The following is an 18,680-nucleotide window of genomic DNA, read 5'->3' as shown; positions in this document are numbered from 1 at the left end:
TTTCTTGAAAACTCTGCTCCCACTACTTTCCTGTTAAGAATTCTACGCAACGCTAAGAGCGTGCTTGCTGTTCGTAGAGCACCAAGCGCGCAGTATTAAAGAAAGGAAAGGCACGCAAGAGTGATGATTATTATTGTTTCCGGACAAGTTAAGGTCGAAAGATTGGACCTCTTTTTAGATGAATATAGCTGAATCCACGCGTCCTCAAAATTGTAAAAGCAGTTTATGTAAACATTTACGGATAGCTAAGAGGCTCCTCAAGCTCCATTTATGAAACGTACGTTCTGAATTAAGGGCCTCTGTGCACATTCGTCGCGACCTATCTAAAATTTGAAAAATGAATCCCACCGACGCTTACATTGACAGCCGTTATAAATTGATGACGCTCAACAGAAAACCATCTGCCGGCCTCGTACGATCGCTAGCGTTCAGAGACCACACGTGGCAACGTCAATGGCGAAAACAGCAGCCTTGAGCGATAGAGTCGTCATCAAAAAAATATATGTCCTCCTCCGTTCACCGCGACCTGGCATTCAAGCTTTTAAACGTTGGGGCGCTAAAAACGCAGAGACCTTCAGCTCTGTGGGACACGTCATATCCTCCCGTAACATACAATTATTTGAGTTACTCTGTACGCATGCGCGTTCTAATTACCATGGCGGCTACCACCGATTACCACGCTTGCCGGCTACTATCACGTTTCCTTTAGCATATAGGCTGAATATAGTCGTTATGTTTATTGCTCCGCATTGGCGCGAATATCACTAAATGGAGACGATTGCGCTTTGGAGAGAATGTGCGCACGTTCTTGTGTCCAGTGTTCCGGTGTGTGTACCGGGTGCTGGCCAAATGGCGTTGCGCCGGTTTCAGCTTCCTACGAGGTCGACCGGCGCCAGCAGCTTGGGCTACGACAAAAACGGGACGATTCTCTCAAGAGTAGACGTGCGGCTGTTTAATGTGTTGCTGAGACTGTATGTTTTTTTTTCTTATTGCGCAATTCCTGCGGCATAACTTAAATGAAACTGTAAAGACCTGCATCCAGGATAAAATCGAGGAGCGGTCTGGATAAAGGACCATGTGTCTATTGGCGAAGCTCTGGTGGGCGACTGGGCTGTTGACCCAGGCTTCGTAGATGGAACTCTGGGCTTCCTCGAACCTGATAAGTAATGCATTGCCCGATCCACGTCAGCGTTCGAACGCATACGGCCACGGCCGGTACGGAGCGCACGCCTGTCCATACGCCAGATGCGTGCTGCAGAATGGCCATGACGTGAGGAGAGAGAGAGAGAGAGACAAAAGGGAAGGAAAGATAGGGATATTAGCCAGTGGAAGTAGCTGCTGGCTACCATATACTGGGCGGTAAAGGGAATAAATGGTGAAAGACAAAAATTAAGGCGAGAAAAATTCGCACAATGACGTTATGCTACGCCCTAGAACTTTTTTTTGTCGCACAGTTCACAAGCCCTTAAGAACTTGAACAATGCTCTTAAGACCTTAACTGCCGAAACCCGCTTGGACCAGTGTCCTACAATTTCTTCCTCTGTGAAAAGGGGTGATCGTCCAGTTTTTCGAGCGCTGTAGTCGCGAGCATTTGCCATATTGTAGCGGGGAGAGTCTAAGAGAAGGTGCTTGATCGTCTCTTCGCAGCCACAGTTGTCGCAAGCAGAGCTCTCGGCCATTCGAATGCGCCAGTAATAGGCGTTCGTGAATTGCCACGCGAAGCCACAGGTGGCACAGAAGTGTTGCTTCCGCTCGTGGTAACCCTCGCGGAAGACAGAGTTGTAGACGTGAATACAATCTGTGGAAACAGATTGTACAGGAGACAGCATACGTAAGCTCGCATGCGAAAGAGCGAAGCCTTGTGGCTGCATCTGTTCTCGACAGTAGTATTGGTATAAAATGGGCACCACCGTGAGCCGATCGGGCAGCGTCATGCACACTGGCATTTCTCGAAATTCCGCAGTGACCCGGTATTCACTGTTAGATAATGTTGAGCCCCTTTTTGAATGCGTGATGGGGGAGTAGTCGGATGTCTGTGTCCTCATGACATCGGATTCTCTGTTGTACTTATACAGGATGTCCCAAGCAACGTATCCTAACATTTAAAAAAGAAGTGCGAGTGCTACGTACCTGTACAGAGGCAAGGTAACGTTTGCCATCGTTTGGAGGAAGTCAGACTATTGCTTGGATATTCTTAACATGTAATTAGTTATTCCTAATTAACTTCTCAAAATTAAAATCAGAGAAAACTTGGCAATGAGAAATTTGTAGGCCATCATGAAAAATTGCTTACCTAACTTTTTGTCGCTGAATACCTGCTACGCAAGGTTTCTTTCTTTTTTCCAAGCTTTAAAGAACGCCCGCAAAACACGATTAAGTACCTCGCGACGTTCTTGTTACCAGTCTCTAAGGAGCACATAAACAGACAACGCATGCACCTGGTAGTTGTCGCTATGACGTCACTCCCAGTACGGCGCCTCCGAGATATTGTAGCCTGCCACCGGCCACCGCTGGCGCCGCCTTATCTCGGAGGTCATGCCGATGAGCACGCGTCCAAGGTTACGCCTCACTTGCGGCGAACGGTAATGAGAGTATTTCTTTTTTTCCTTTGTTTGCTTGTTTCTTTGTTTGTTTAGGTATCGAAAGCGGCCATTTGTACGAGCGTTTCTTGCCGCTTTCGCTCATATTTCAAACATGAGCTCTTTCACGGAGGCTGACTCGTATCTGCGCTGTGTTAAACTAGGCTTTCTACGCAGTCCAAAATTTTTCGTTGCAGTTGCATTTCCGAGCTCTTTCTCTCTATAAGCTATATATCGCTTTCCAGGGTGGCCTGCTCCAGCTTGCCATCACCGTCGGTATTCTGTACTCTTACACGCTGGGACGCTTCTTGGAGTGGCAACTGCTCGCAGTAGCCTGTTTGGCAGGCGCCGTCCTGCTGGCTGCTCTGAACCAGTACTCGGTCGAATCTCCGCGCTGGCTCATGATCAGTGGCCGCAGGCTGGACGTCCTAGAGGTTCTGTGGAAGTTACGCGGTTCCAGCGGGAAGGTAGGTGTGTTCCATAGGCAGGAACACGTGGTTTAAACGTGCATTCTTTTTACTGGTATATTATTTTAGCGCGAAACACATTTAAGATAAGTTTGAGGGGTTCACTTGATAAAACGGCATGCAACAAAAACAAGTAATACCCGTGTCATTGTCATTGGCGCGATGCCATACGGACAAATCTAATCCCATTCGCCTTTATGCAATTATCATTCAATGCGTTTGCAAGGACTCATTCGACTGAAAAATGCGTACCCTCGACGCTGTAGCTATGCGAAGCTACGGCGTCGAGGGTACGCATTTCTAAGTATAACGAAAGCGTTTCAAACGTTTAAATCTGTAAGAAAACATCTATGCATAACTTTCAGCAGCAAGCGGTACTTTTACGAGCAGATGCATTTTGATTTATTGTAAGCAAACTTTGAGAACAGAAGGCTTGGTCCAGATAGTGATGCTGCGCTAAAGGTTGGCAACCTGTGAAGCATACAAAAGTCACGTGGGGATAGCATGCATTTCTTGCACAGTGGTCTTTTGTCGTGCGCAGGATGTTCACGTGCAGCTCTTGTCAGCGCGTTTGTTTGTGTACTCCACGTGGTAAAAAAAAAGGCCAAGTCCCAACAACCGAACCAATAGGACGAACGAAGAAGCTGACGTATTGATCGGGCTGTGGGAACAAATCATGGGCAGTTTTAGCGGCCAGAAAAGAAATAGAAAGAGAATCATGAGCCATTCCATTCTGCGAAGGAGAATGACCAGCAAAGCTGTGTGGCACATCTTGCTATTAGAAGCATGTTACCATCTATCGCTATCGCATCTAACTCTATTGTCGAAATATTGTGGGCTGCATGCAAGACTAGTTCTTCGAATTTACTTATTGAGGTGTGTTACCGACACCGACTGTGGGATTTCTTTCATTCATTATCTCCGGTCGAGCATTTCTGCCACTGTTGACTATTGCTCGCAGAGTGACATCTACTTGTTTGGTAATTTCAGTCTCCTTAAAGTAGACTGGGCTAGCTTGTCTTCAACTAGTCCTGCTGCAACCGAACTTATCAACCTAACTCTATATTTCTACCTTTTTGAAGTGAATGGCCAGAAGACCCATGGTTCTAACAGACTAGATTTAGTTATAACCACTGCTCCTGAAACTACAGGGCCGGTTGTGTATCTTGACGGATTTAGCGATCATAAGACATTGCAGTTTGGTATCCTAGTTCCTTGTTTGCAGGTATAACAAGTGAAAGGACTCGAGAAAATAGTAAGGCAAAATATGCTGAAATGAACACGAGTTACGGCACGTTTCAATTAAGTATTTTTTCCACTACGAAACCAACAATCTACTGGAGATAACTGTTTGCTTTTCAAACACAATCTGTCTGTGCGGATAGAGAAGCATATTCCTCTCATTACGACATCTAATGATAAATCTAGTCGATGAATTCAACAAGGCCCTACATTGATTACAGATTAAAAAGTAGTGCCTGTAGGGAAAAGCTAAATCTGGTTCATCTCCACCTTTGCTGGATAAGTATAAACATTGTCTCACAACATGCTGTTCTGCTATTACCACTGCCAAAAAGGAATATTTTACACGCGATCTTCCGTCGCTATTGCCAACTAATCCTAAGAAGTTCTGGCAAATTATATCTCCCGAAAACAAACAAGGCCCCATATGACTGCGCAATGCTGATGGCTTACCGCTTAATGACACTGAATGTCCCACTGCGTTTAACAGACTTTTTGCGTACATGCTTCCAAAGGAAGATCATTCTAGTATGCAAATTGTTCCTGATTGCGACCACGCATTCATGGAGCCCATCGGGAGCAGCCCTGAGGGGGTATTGGATCTCTAACAACCTTATCCTCATCTACCGGAGTGGACAACAAAAATTAGAAAAGTCTTAAGAACACCATTTCACTTTTTAGCCAGATATTATCCGGATAGCTGCCAACCAACTGGAAAATAACCAAGGCCATTTATGTCTTCATAACGGTAACAAAAACTCACCTAACGGCTATGGTTCCATTTCATTAACATGCATGTGCTAAAAGTTACTTGAGCATAGTATCCGTTCTCACATCTACTACCATCTTAGTTGAAATTACTTTTTTTCATTGCAAATCAGCATGGCTTTAGGAAAGGGTACTCGTGTGATACCCGGTCATTTGAATTTACTACACAGCTGCATTTCGACATGGATGAAAATCTCTAAAGGGATTGTATATTTTTTTAGATTTCTCAAAAGCATTTGACAGAGTTACACACAGCCGGCTGTTTACTAAATTATCTACCCTTTATCTTGGTTCTCTCGCATTATCCTGGATTCCTAATTTTCTCAAATTGCAGCAAGTCACAGTTGTCAATGGCTTTTCTTCCCCGCTATGCGACGTAACATTTCGTGTACGACAGGGAAGTGTGCTTGGACCCTTACATTTTCTGATTTACATTACCGACCTTCCAAATAACATTTCATTCCGTTTACGTTCTTTAGCACATGCCTGTGGTGTTTACCATAAGATCACTTCAGAGACTGACCACCTGGCATTTCAAAATATTCTTAACCCTATTGTTGATTGGCGTAAAAACTGGCACATAAAGTGTATATATATATATATATATATATATATGACTTTAAGGCGTAAGCACATTTCTTATTTCCATGACTGTATTAATAAATTAAATTATGGGCTTTTACGTGCCAGAAGCACTATCAGATTATGAGGCACGCCGTAGTGGAGGACTCCGGAAATTTCGACCACCTGGGGTTCTTTAACGTGCACCTAAATCTAAGTACACGGGTGTTTTCGCATTTCGCCCCCATCGAAATGCGGCCGCCGTTGCCGGGATTCGATCCCGCGACCTTGTGCTCAGCAGCCTAACACCATAGCCACTGAGCAATCACGGCGCGTCTGTATTAATAACACGTTCCTCACCAAAGCTATGTCGTACAAATATCTGGGAATGCTGTTCACATCAAATCTTTCATGGTGTTTTCACATTTCAACAATCTGCAACAAAGCATCGAATACACTAGGTTTTATACTCCGAAACCTGCGAAACTCGCATAACTCCGCTCGAAAACTAGCATATCTAACATTTATTTGTCCACAGTTTGAATTGTTCTCATTTATTTGGTCTCCCCATCAAAAATAGCTCATTGAAATGCTTGAATCCATACAAAATAGAGCTGACCTGTTCATTCCTAGCAGTTCTAGTCTCTTCGCCAGTGTCTCCCAGCTTAAAAGCCTTAATGGTATGCAGAAACTTGAAAATCGTCGTTCTATTTCACTTTTGTGTTAAATTCATAAATATTCTCCCGCCCATACTTCATTTTTGTCTCTGAAAATCGGTTCCGCGATCTTCTCGGCGCTTACATAATCATATCTGCTTTAATCGCATATATGGAAAAACTCAATCATTCAATTCATCTGCATTACCTAGAGCAATTAAGCTCTGGAACGATCCTCCTGATAACTTAACTCTTTTTCTGACCCTTGAGAAGTTCAAAAACCACCTCTGCCTGCATTTATTGTTTTAGCATTGTTGTAAATGTTCTTTTCTGTTGTACCACTCTTTCAGTAGTTCTAAATCTTGTTTTATTTTTTACTACGGCTTCACTTGTATTTGGTTATCACGTTTTGCTATACTCGTATTTGTTTTGTTGTTTTAATCTTCATGCTAATATGTATTTATGCCCGTTTTAAATCAACCTTGTATTGCTTTTGTGTATTTGCCTTCTACCGCGTATGCTGTACCATCACTCTGGTTTATTATTTCTGTACTGTATATCTATTTATACGCCCCCCTCATTCAATGCTCTTCGGGGCTTGTGAGGCATAAATGAATAACTAAAATAAATAAAATGTCGTTGGGTAGAGGAAGCAAGCCATCAGGTCGCGGGATCGAATCCCGGCCACGGCGGTCGCATTTCGATGGGGGCGAAATGCGAAAGCACCCGTGTACTTAGATTTAGGAGCATGTTAAAGAACCCCAGGTGGTCGAAATTTCCGGAGTCCTCCACTACGGCGTGCCTCATAATCAGAAAGTGGTTTTGGCACGTAAAACCCCATAATTTTTTTAGTGCACGTGCGGGCGGCGCTTTGTACCAGGAAGACGCGACATCGGCAGGTTCTAGTTGTTGCGGCCAACGGCAGGTTACCGTCGTTGAGGTTATAATCAAATCACGAATACCGACAAAGCTTATAAAACAAGTCGCAGTTTCGCCAGAAAGGCCAAGCATCGAGTGCGATAGCAAATTAGTAGACAGTTATACGAAGTAAGGATAGTGGTCTTATCCGCCGTATAAGCTCGTAAGCATTCTCTTAATAACTAAATTAACAAGCGTGGTGCCACGCGCGCGCAGACACAAACACATCTCACTTGGTGAGCGCGGACACTCGCTGTCAGAATGCTGGCCTGAGGAAGAGTGGCAGCTGCAGCGGGCGAATCGACCTTCGTGCTGGCTTTTCGCTTCAACGCGATCTAAACGGCGAGACCTAAGCGAATACGAAGCAATGAGCCCCCACCGCGTCTAAACTGCAATAATCGCAGATCGCTTTCTAGATAGGGCCCGCGCGGCCTCGAGCTGCGCACCATAAGCAGCTGCCGCCGGAGATAGAACCCCACTCTCTCCTATCTCACAGGTGCCCAGCGCGTTATAGAATACAGCGTGCTTCCTCCCAACTTTCCTGCCTTGCGCGCGCGAGAGTGAGCTACCATCGTTGGCTCGCCTTCGCGCGCTTTCGCTCGCACATACAGCATATGGAGCACGGCGAGGATGTTGTCACCCTTGGACTTTATACAGACTATCACGATGACGGCGAGGACAGTAATGCGCCTCAAGTGCCCATATAATAAAAAAAGAAGTATTGTCTAAGGTAGGCGTTGCAGTTTTTTCGCTGTATTATAAATTTCAATCTGCCTCAGTTTTTACGCACGTGGCAGTTGTGGTTGCATCAAAAATGTGATCTGTGTTCACCGCCCATAACGCATAGTGTTAGGAAAACCGACTTTTTGCCGTCCATTCATAGATGGCGCTACGAATGATATAGTATCATAATGAGGCATAGAGAACTTTAAGGCTACAGTAAATATGAGGTGGTGTCACGATCCGCCCGGGTTCGTGAACAAGGGAGGGCTCGAGGCACCCTCTGTTAGACCGACGCTCCGCAGCCTGGTGGTGATGAACGATGTCTGACTGTCGAGCAGCTGTGCTCGTCGGTGTTTATTGGTGCCGTGACCAATGTTGCCTACCAAGCCTGGCAGGCCATGCAGCCTGGCTGGCTAACGAAGATTATGCCCGAGGGGACGTCACATGCTTGTTACATGTGGTACCTCGAATATGAAAAGGGGTAATGGTGCCAGCGCTTACGTTCTCAAACATCACCGTGTGCATGAAATCAAATTACTTTTTGTGTATTGGAAGTTTACCAAAGATCGGTAGGGCGGTTTGTTATGAGCGCCCAAGGTACAACAAATGAGCCAGTGCAGGGTGACATGTGTTGCACCTCTTTTGAAGTAAGAGAAGCGCATAGCAAAATTAGTTTTGAAAAAAGACTCAGGAACGTGGATGAATATAAATGGGCGGCTAAAGTGGCACGATTGTCTGCGCCTGAAAAGCGTGGGTACAGAATGGAGGAAGAGGTCAAGAAAGTTGGCAACGAAGTGTAGCGCAATTGAAAGGGTAAACAAACAACTAGGGTTGCAATGTGGCCTTGTTGGTAATGCTTGTTGGTACCCATACTCCCCTTGAAAACAACTAGGGCCTGTCAAAAAGACAGTGGCAGAAACAGAGGCAACGAATTGGAAGCGAAGATTGGAAACAAGAAAGGCCATTGAGATTTACCAAAATGGGATGAAAGAAATTAGAAGGGAAAATCTGGCAGGACAACACACGGGCAGTGCATCGCTATTTCAGTCTCCAGCTGGTTGACAAAGGCTACCAACAAACCGGAGCAAATGCTGAAAACAAGATGAAGTATCTATACGCTGTAGCAAAAATCCGGAGACCACTCAGCGCATGTCAATTATATCTGAAGAAATTCCCCCAGTGAGGCCCGTGGGTGAGGTACACCTTCCAAAAGCGGACGAGAGTGGACGGAAGAGTGAACTGGTGGGTAGTCAAGATAAGCAAGAGATGTCTAGAGTATCTGTGGAAAAAAATGCAGGGAAGAGGTTGATACGACATGATCTGTGACAGACATGGGTAGATTTTTAAGGGAAAGAAACGATTAGGAAGATGTATACAAAAATGCCACAATGAAAAGCGTGTATAGCATACCTGAATAACTCAAGAAGGCTAGGGGATTATTTTTTCATCGCCCCGTTTCAAAGGCGATGTCAATAAATTATCATCATCAACCTAATCATCATCATCACCGTGCAAGTGACACCGATCATAACGCCATTCTGAACGTACTCTCTTTCTTCAGTGCGTTTACTGCACTTTTCAAGTGGAAGTATCCTGAACGGTTTGCCACAACATTCTCAACCCAAATACATCTCGGAAACTGTCAGCGAGGCAATTTCCGACAAGCTTTCGTGAAAGGTATAAACTTGATTGTTAGATACGAAATATTAAACTAACCAGCATGCGAAGCTGCGACGACAAAGAAGTTGAATGCAATTAGCATGAATGAAGATCTACAAGTTTTAAAATAATGGAGGAAGCAAAGAGGGGAGTAACTGACGCTTATGCTTGTGGAAAAATGGTCGATGTCAGCTGAACGAACAACAGGCAGATTTGCAAGAATTGCGAAGTCTGGCAGAGTTAAGCAGATCCGGTATAGGCCTTAAGAACAGCATCGTATGAGAGCGAACTCGCCAAGGGTCACATCGACATCTGAACGCAGTCATTCGCTGGAGCTGAAGTCATTGCAGAGTTAGAAATCGTGCCTTGAGGAGTTCATTTGACAAATTTTAAGAAGGCTCCCTGTTGGCTTCTCTGACGCCCGCACTCTCCGCCAGTGTAACGTGGTAATGGTTTACTGGGTTCATTACTTTCTTGCATCCTTTCACTTTCACAAAATTTTGCGTGACTCGGCACCACGGACAGGTCGGCGCCTGCGGTCAACAGTGTTGCTGGCACCTTGCCACGACAGTACGCTAGGCGTAATTCGAGCAGCGCGTTCACAAGTATACACCGACGCACATGCTGCTAAGTCGCGCGCGATCTCACGAAAGCGATAGTATTACCGCAAGTGAAATGCCGAAAAATGCGGTCCCAGTATCTACACCAAGTCTGCTCAGTTCCTGCACAGTCTCGTCTCCACGGTTTGTCATATGCGTCTGGCATCTATGGGCATTGATTACAAGCTTTAGGATATTACGACGCACTTTACCATGCTCCTAACGCAATCTAAGCTGCGCCTTTTAACTTCTTTACACCTCGCGAGGTTGGTTCAACGCAAGTGTGTCCATCGTCGTTTTAGAAGAAAATACAAACGCCGATGATCCACTCAAGAAGGCCACATAGCAGTTCCCGTCGTCTGCGCCACAACTTAGCCACATTTGTAGCCACTTTAACGAATTAGGCCCATGGGAGCCGCCTATTTTGATCTTCCGGCACACGTGCCGGATTGTTCGGTCGTCAGTTATGCTGCTACTCGTTGAGCGGCCCGATGGTCGCTAGTTTTAAAGTGCTGCAACGTCGACTCTCCGGAGCATTCAAATTACCGTAGAAGGCCCATGAGACTAGAAAATGCGCTGGAAGATGTTTTCGAGATGACCTAGCAAAAAAGCCCACGTAGCTGCTCGTGTCGCCCGAGCTACAACTTACGCACTCTTATAGCCATTTCAACGGATTACTTCAACTTTGGTTGTCTTCTGCGCAGGTGGACGAAGAGTTCTATGCAATCGAGCAGGTGTTCGCCCATGCCCCCACGCGCTTTGCCCACGTCCTGCTGGCCACGCATGCTCACTTTATCCAGCAGTTCTCGGGCATCAACACGATCATCTTCTACGCTCATTCCCTGTCCATCCAAAGCGGCATCTCAATCAGCACTGCGGACTGCTCCATCATCGTCGCCAGCCTGCAGGCAAGGGGCATGCGCGTCCTGCGCTGTTTGTGTCAGTGATTCATTCGTTGCTTGCGTTTAGAGTCCCTAAGCGACCTGATACTGCGGCTGACGCCGCAGAGGCGGTCTTCGGCGTGTTTTGGCTACCCGCAGTTCTTCGCAGTGCTGCTAAATTCAAGTACTAAGGCAGCAACGCAAGAATGGTGAAGAACTCAAGAACTGAGAATTCGCGCCACACACGTTCTTGTGTCCTTTGTCCTTCCTGCGATGCAGTCGCAGTAAGTCGAACCAACCAGCCCATCAACTCGTGCTCAGTAAATCTAGTTTAATAGAGCGTTAACATTTTTAGGGTACTTAACGAATTTTCCTGGAGCTATCTATCAGTCTATCTGTTTGTTTGTATGTTTGTATCTACCCGTTTCCCTGCCTATCTGGTTCACTGGGTCGTCCATGCTCGAATGAGTACCGCATCGGCTGCTGTGTTGCTGGAGCAGGGTGCCCTTCATCAATGCACCTCTCGTCAACTTGAGTCACTGAGCCACTGCCACTGGGGATACCGTAAGCGAGGGAGCAATTTCCAGAATTCGCAACAGGGAGTAGCCACCACGGCAAATGATCCATCTGTCTGTCTGTCTGTCTGTCTGTCTGTCTGTCTGTCTGTCTGTCTGTCTGTCTGTCTGTCTGTCTGTCTGTCCGTCCGTCCGTCCGTCCGTCCGTCCGTCTGTCTGTCTGTCTGTCTGTCTGTCTGTCTGTCTGTCTGTCTGTCTGTCTGTCTGTCTGTCTGTCTGTCTGTCTGTCTGTCTGTCTGTCTGTCCGTCCGTCCGTCCGTTTGAAGAGATTCGTTTGAAGAATGATGTATACCCTAGCTCTGAGACATACCCAATCAGCCCAGTTGGCCCGACGATTGGTTTCGAACACGGCTGCATGCGAAGAGCAGCCTGATGCTCTACCCATTAAAGCCAAACTCCACGTACGCTTGTTGGTGAGCGAAAGCTCGCGCCCGCTCGCGTTGCGTTTTCCACGCCTCACGAGGAATGGTGGTTGGAACCGAGAAGACGCGCGCCTACGCGCGCACGCATGGCTCATTGTTTCCGCCTTGGTAGACACCGTTTCGTATGTGTAAGAGGCCGCCAGAGCGCCCATATTTGTCTAAAAAAGATATCTGTGCTCTGTGCGTACGATTTGTCCTGCATCAACTGCGCATGCGTGAGGTGCGTTGGCGTGATCTTTCGTGCTCCGGCAAGCGTACATGTAGTTTGGCTTAAAACAGGTTAGACGTGCCCAGACAGACAGACATGCCGCAAACTGGGCGAAGCGCCCGAAGATTGTTCATCGCATTATTACTTGCGAAGGAATACACTGAGTAGCATTAACTACAAGTATGAAGAACTATACCAGTAAATGAAACTGCCCTTCAGTAAGTGACTTTCCCTCGGGCATCTCGAATGCAGGAATTATCACTTATGAAAACAATGTTTGCGGAATGGTGGTTCCACTCTATTTACATCCGAGGAAAGAAGGAATAGGAGAAGGTATTTGTGCTGGAGGAAGAGACGTGGTCCTTATTATGGGGATTGTAGGGGGGGGGGGTGCAACGGGATACGTAGTGTGTAGTACAAATAAATATGTGTAGAGCTGCGTCGTTGTGGCTGCATGCAAATTAACTCTTCCAAGCTGACAAAGAGGCCTTTAACACGTCCTACTCGTCTTACGTGTGCACAGTTGTCATTCGAAATGTAGTAAACGTTCTCTCACAACCAACGAGAAATTCAAAAATTTTTCTTGTTCTCGAAAGCGCGTTTTCGAGGCACCGGCGGTAATTCTTTGTAACTTCTTCAAAATTCTAACGCATCTTTTTTCCATCTACAGTCACGTGGCAACTCTTTGCTCACACCGGTTCTACGACAAATGTGGATTTACTTTCTGCCGAGGCATCTCATTTAACAAATCACCGTGTAGGCGGCAAAGGCTGCTCCGCTACTGAAATTTGAACTCAAGGCCAATAACATCCAGCTCTTTCAGCTATGTGTATTCATCCTTCTTTTTCGTACAATGCCCAGTCCGGTAAGCTCTCCTGGCCGTCTATACATCCTGTAGTCCTCTCAGATGTCAATTGTGTACACTTCGGTATTTATTGCGCGTGCAAGCATTTCAATTTCCCTGCAGTATTAGCCCAAATTTGGCGACAACTACTAGCTCACTTCATCCATTCTGATGCTTTAATATTTTCCCGGCGTATTCTTCAAAGGAGGCACTCTAGTTCTTACAAACTATCAGCGCTAGTTTTCTCTCGGGACTTCTTCGAACCCTCAATGTAGTTTTGGAAAGCGACTACTAAAGAAAATTATTTCCCCCAACGCACTCAATTATTTTCCATTCTTCTGACACCACCCTTAAGTATATACCTTCAATTTGTTAGCAAGCTAAGGCTTTTTCTTCCTCGGGTAAAAGCTGGCACTTCCATATCTGATATTTTCGGCTTTTGCGTTTATATTCTCAAGCAGCTCTAGTCGCAAAGGCAGCTTCCGTGTAAGATATTATGAGCAGCTTGAAAACTACTAGCAAGTGTTGTCTTTGGTATCAGCCATCATCTCCGTACCACGGTGTGCTCGCCTTTGACACTATTTAGGTGGAACTCGTTGTATCTATATAAAGGCACGATGTGTTCCGGCCTGCTCGCACATTTCATTCCGTTGCTTTACATTTTTACATCTTCATGCAATTGATTGCATTCCGCTTAACTTAATGGAAAGATCACAGCGCTTGTTGCGTAACATGTGCTCTAGAATGCATCTCATGCAACAAATTGATATTTGCCTCGTAGAACTTAACAGCGTCTGTTAAAGTGGAGTACGTGGTTCACCGCGTCTGACCATTCGTGTCGAGAACTCTGCAGTATCGGAAGTATCTCAAGATAGGCACGCAACCACTGTGCACGTTTAATAGCGTGGACTGCGAGGCACATTCATTGGCATGTACCAACGGTCCCTGCTCTCACAAAGCAAATGTCGAAGGATTGCCCGAAGATGGAAGAGGAAGATCGCACTTTCTGAAAAAATGGCAAGAGACAAATTTTGCCATAGAGAGGATGCTCAGTCTTCTTTAAGCTTCTTCGTTGCGCGTCTTTTTCAAGTTTTGTTTGAATTCATGACTACAGACATGCTCTGGAAGGCTATCAGACTTCTGAATGACCTTTTGGACTTTCTTGATAACCATGAGAATAATGAACTTGCTTCATCGTTGTGCATGCCTCTTCAAAGTCATCATCATCCCTCGTGCAGCCTTTGTCCCCGTTTCCCCTTCCTACTGTGCAGAGTTGCAGGCTATAGTGCGCTAGCTCAAGCCGGCCGATCTCTCTGACTTCTTTCAAATACCTTTTCTCTTGCTTTTGGCAACGTATGTAGTTATTTTAGCCCGAAAAATAAAGACACGAATGAAATTTGTAAGCCGTCTTTTTCAGAGACCTGCGAGTAGGTGGAGTTAAAAGAAGAAAACACTCAATTTGGTGCGTGTCAAAAGATGTCGCCGTTTCACCTAAAAGGTGTAGCATCGATTGCAATAGCAACTTATTAAACATCTATACGAAGTAAGGAAAGTAGTTTTATTGGTCGCATAAGCTTGCCAACGTTCGCCTAATAACTAAATTAACTAAATAAGCTATTCATGGCGATGCGTGCGCAGGCCACCACGATCACATCTCACTCGACGACTGCTCACATTCGATGTCAGAACGCTGGCGTAAGGAAGAGCAACAGCAGCAGCGAGGGTATTGCCCGACGCGCTGCGTCTCGTTTATAGCGCCACCTAAGCGGCGATAACTAAGCGCACACGAAGCCATCAGCACTCGGCTAGCCTGGACTTTGTACCCACTGCAAACCACTTTCGAAATACGGCCCGTGCGGCCTCGGTCTGCCGCGCAATACGCAGTCACCACTGGAGTAGAACGCCCCCTCTTCCCCCTTCCCCCTGCTGTCTCGAGGGCGATGGAAGAGCGCGCGTGGCACCTTCGCCTTCCTCTCCTATGCGCACGAGATCCAGACGCCATCCTTCTCGGCTCACCTTCGCACGCTTTCGTTCGCACCCATTTTTCAAACGCGCGCAGACGCCGTGATAACATGGCGTCTGCGCGCGTTTGAAAATGGTTGCGAAATGGGTATTTTATACGAAACATCAGGTCGACGTCGGAAATGTACCTTGAGGGCTCATTTAATTGATATCGCTACAAAAAAAGTAATTAATTGTGACAACTAAATGGCCAAGGCCAGCACGGATTTACCAACGGTCTCGAAGCGCGTAGCGAACACACCGCACCTGCATACCACGAAGTTGTTTTCGTGCCAAAATTTTCCTGCTTCGCTTCCGGTGACATTAATAATCCTGAGCGTCGTACCATACACGGGCTACTTGCGCATCCTCGAAAGCGAATAACAAAAGCTGTAATGTTTCAAAAACAATAAGTGCCTTCCTTAGCAGCTCCATTTTCAGTGCGCAGTTGGCATCGCTGTGTTGTCAGTATTTCAGTGGTATCAACTGGCTGCGCATTTCGCGACCGGAAGCAAGGCGAACTGACGATCGCGGCTAAATGTCGAGCTCGATATGTGGAGGGAAGTGGGGAAGCAGCGCGGGAGGTGGGGAGTGGGGGGGAGGGGGGGGGGGGGCGGCCTCGACTTCGCCAATTGGTGCGCCCTTTGCACGACCACGCGCGTGGTATCTTGAAAGGGATCTGCAGACGGCTCATGCCTTTGTGCACGCTGACTTCTAGCCACTCTTGCGTTAAAGCTATAGACCGCACGAAGGTCACTTCGCTCGCCGCTACTGCCACGCTTGCTTACGCCAGCGTTTCGACAGTGAGTGTCCGCGCTCATCGAGTGTGATGTGTTTATGTGTGCTTGTGCGCGCTGACACCACGCTTGTTAATTCAATTAGTAAGTGAATGTTTCGAAGTTTTTGCGGCTGGTAAAACTACTATGCTTCGCGTAGCTCTCTACTAATTTGCTATCGCAATCGACGGTTTGCCTTTAGGGCGAAACTGTGACATTTTTTTCATTTATAATTCAGAGTTTTTAAAAATCTTCTATGTTAGCACAATTTCATTTGTGAAACAGGATTGCGTGAGGAGGCGGACTATTCTTGCAGAAAAAAAGTCAACACGCGCCACTGGTTAATTAACAAAATTTCGCTACCTGGCTTTTGAACTAAATACTTCATGTTACGCATTGAAAGTTACGAATTGTCGCCGTTGAGTTCACACACCATATCCACTTGAAATAAATTTTGAGGGGCATTTCAAGATTTTGCGAGAAAGCGCACTGGTGTCTAGGTTAAATTTCTCCTACAGTGTGTACACAGTCGTTTTGTTAGAGAAGTAAGTGGAACAATAATGTATGTTACCGCAAGCCTGAGCGCTCCTATCTCGAAACTGGTGCTAGTTTTAAATCTCTTCTCTTGAGAAGATTATTGCTTCAATTCTTGAAGTGCAATAAGTGCCCACAGTAAATACTTAGCAAGCTGTACAGTTCAATTTGGCTGGTTGTTCATTTCCTGATTCGATTTCTTGTTCACGTAATGAATACTTCTTTCTGAAATTAAGCTCAACAATTAATACTGTGGAATCTGCCACAGGCTACGTTTAAAAATTTTGTTAATTCTAAAATAAGCACACCTGATGTATCTCTACAATTTTCAGTGATATTTAGACAGTGATAATAATATTTTTTTTAATTTTCATCCTTTTGGAAACGGGGTGGTGACAAATTGTCAGCCTGCTTGAGCTAATCACGTTTTAGTACATATAATGAAGTCAAATTCTTTATTTGTTCCCTTATTATAACTCTTATCTCTGTATTGTAAGTTTACATTTAGCGATCGCGGCTCCGTCTAAACGTTTCAGTTATCTCGATTGCTGATGATAATGATGACCCTTCTTATGATGAAGTTTATTGACATCGCCTTTGTAACGCGGCGGGTGCAAATAGCCCTCTAGCCTGCTTTATTCTACAAGTTTTGTTCCACCTATCGCTGTCTAACTTTTTCTCTGATCTAGATCTTAACTTTAATGTCTCAAAGCTCTATCATTATACTGTACCCTTATCTACACTTGCAATGACTCCCGTTACATCAATACATTCTCTGCTTTTCTAGCACCAATACTCTAACTGTCGCCTACTTATCTTGACTGCTGACCAGTTAATCTTTCCATCTTCTTTGAATCCCAATGCTTCTTGAAAGTGGACGCTCCCTACAGATCTCGCTGAGTCATTATCCTGACTGCAGCGCGATATCGCACTCTGGTAATCTCCACCTGAATTTCGATGCCTTTAAAGCAAAGTTTTCTTTGCTTCTTCCTTGCATCTTTCCTCTGCAGCTGCTGCCATCTTCGTCTTCTTCTTTTTCTCCAAGCACGCCATGTCGCGAGGTGGTTCAGAGCGTGCGTACACATGGCAGCAGCATGGTAGAGAGAAAAGGCGATGCGAGCAACTCGTTTGGAGCTTTTCATCGCGTCGCATGTGCACAATGTCATCTTTAGCTCCCTGGGCGTTGCGCAATACCTTCTTGACAGCTGTAGTATCCGTGACCCCCCAAAAAAGCTTTGCACCTACTGCAGCACTTTCTTTTCTACTAATGAGCAACAGTCCCAAGGGGAGGTACATAGAATGGTAGAGAGCAGGTAGCGAGAGAATGCAGAGGATTGTCAGAGCGGACGCAGTCACGAAGCGAGTGAATGACAGCCTTGTCACTCTTTTCTCGCACTTACCGTACATGGGGGGGGGGGGGGGGGGGGGTGCAAGAAAGGGAAAATGCTACGTGAGAAGGCGAGGAAACGCTAATGCTCGACGCGACAACTGTTGCGTACAAAGTGGATAACTTTAGGTTCAGTGTGTGATAGGACACGTTCCTGCTACTTCTTAAAGCGAAACACCATGCAAATTTGTCAGGCGGATAACTGACTCACGCCGTGCAGGCGCAAAGCTGCATTAAATCTTCGTAGCGTCTAGGATGCACTACAGAAGCGGTCGCACGTCGACATTTCTATGTGCACCACGGCTGCTTTGCGGCTATGGCAATACTCGAAATGGCGGGTTCGATCGGGACCGTGGTAGCCGCGATTCGACGGGAGCGAAACGTAAAAACGCTCGCGCACATAGGCTTAGGTGCACGTTCAAGAAACCCGGAGCGGTCAAAATTAATCCATGGTCCGCCACTACGGCGTGCTTCATTATCCAATTGTGGCTTGTCACATACAAGCCCGCAAATAAATTAAAGTTTAACATTTCTGTTCCGATTCAATTTGCCGAGTGAGGCGATGACAATGCTAACCTTCTCGGATGGTATGAACAACGGCGCGCTACAGCGCCTCAAACAAACACGTCATGATGTGTGCTCTGTGCACCATGCAGACAAACAGCAGTGGCGCACAGCGACATAACGTTTAACATCAACTCACCACTCTCGTATAGGACTACACGCTGAGAATATTAAACACTCGCCATCGACATCCCTGCTAATTCCGTCATTCTAAGCAAACGGCGCAGAAAGCTTTTTCCCATCATAGATGCCCCCGCTACGTGGGATCCGCACAACCTTTTCAAGGTGTGAGCGTGCCATATCGGAGGCCTGGCTT

The 18,680-nt window shown here is 46.1% G+C and overlaps 1 protein-coding gene across 1 annotated transcript in view; it reads left to right on the top strand.

The window, feature by feature from the left end:
* The window catches only part of LOC140214396 (facilitated trehalose transporter Tret1-2 homolog), a 34,810-nt gene that overhangs the window by 1,987 nt on the left and 14,143 nt on the right, over window positions 1-18,680 (top strand). The window contains exons 2-3 of the mRNA XM_072285757.1: window positions 2,825-3,046; window positions 10,877-11,080. Of these exons, the coding sequence (XP_072141858.1) occupies window positions 2,825-3,046; window positions 10,877-11,080 (426 nt within the window). The remainder of the gene's footprint in view (window positions 1-2,824; window positions 3,047-10,876; window positions 11,081-18,680) is intronic.

Source organism: Dermacentor andersoni, unplaced genomic scaffold (assembly GCF_023375885.2).
Source record: "Dermacentor andersoni unplaced genomic scaffold, qqDerAnde1_hic_scaffold ctg00000041.1, whole genome shotgun sequence".
In the NCBI taxonomy this organism is placed as follows: Eukaryota; Metazoa; Arthropoda; class Arachnida; order Ixodida; family Ixodidae; genus Dermacentor; species Dermacentor andersoni.
The sequence above is the reverse complement of the archived record's forward strand: the minus strand, read 5'-3'. Positions and strand labels throughout refer to the sequence as shown.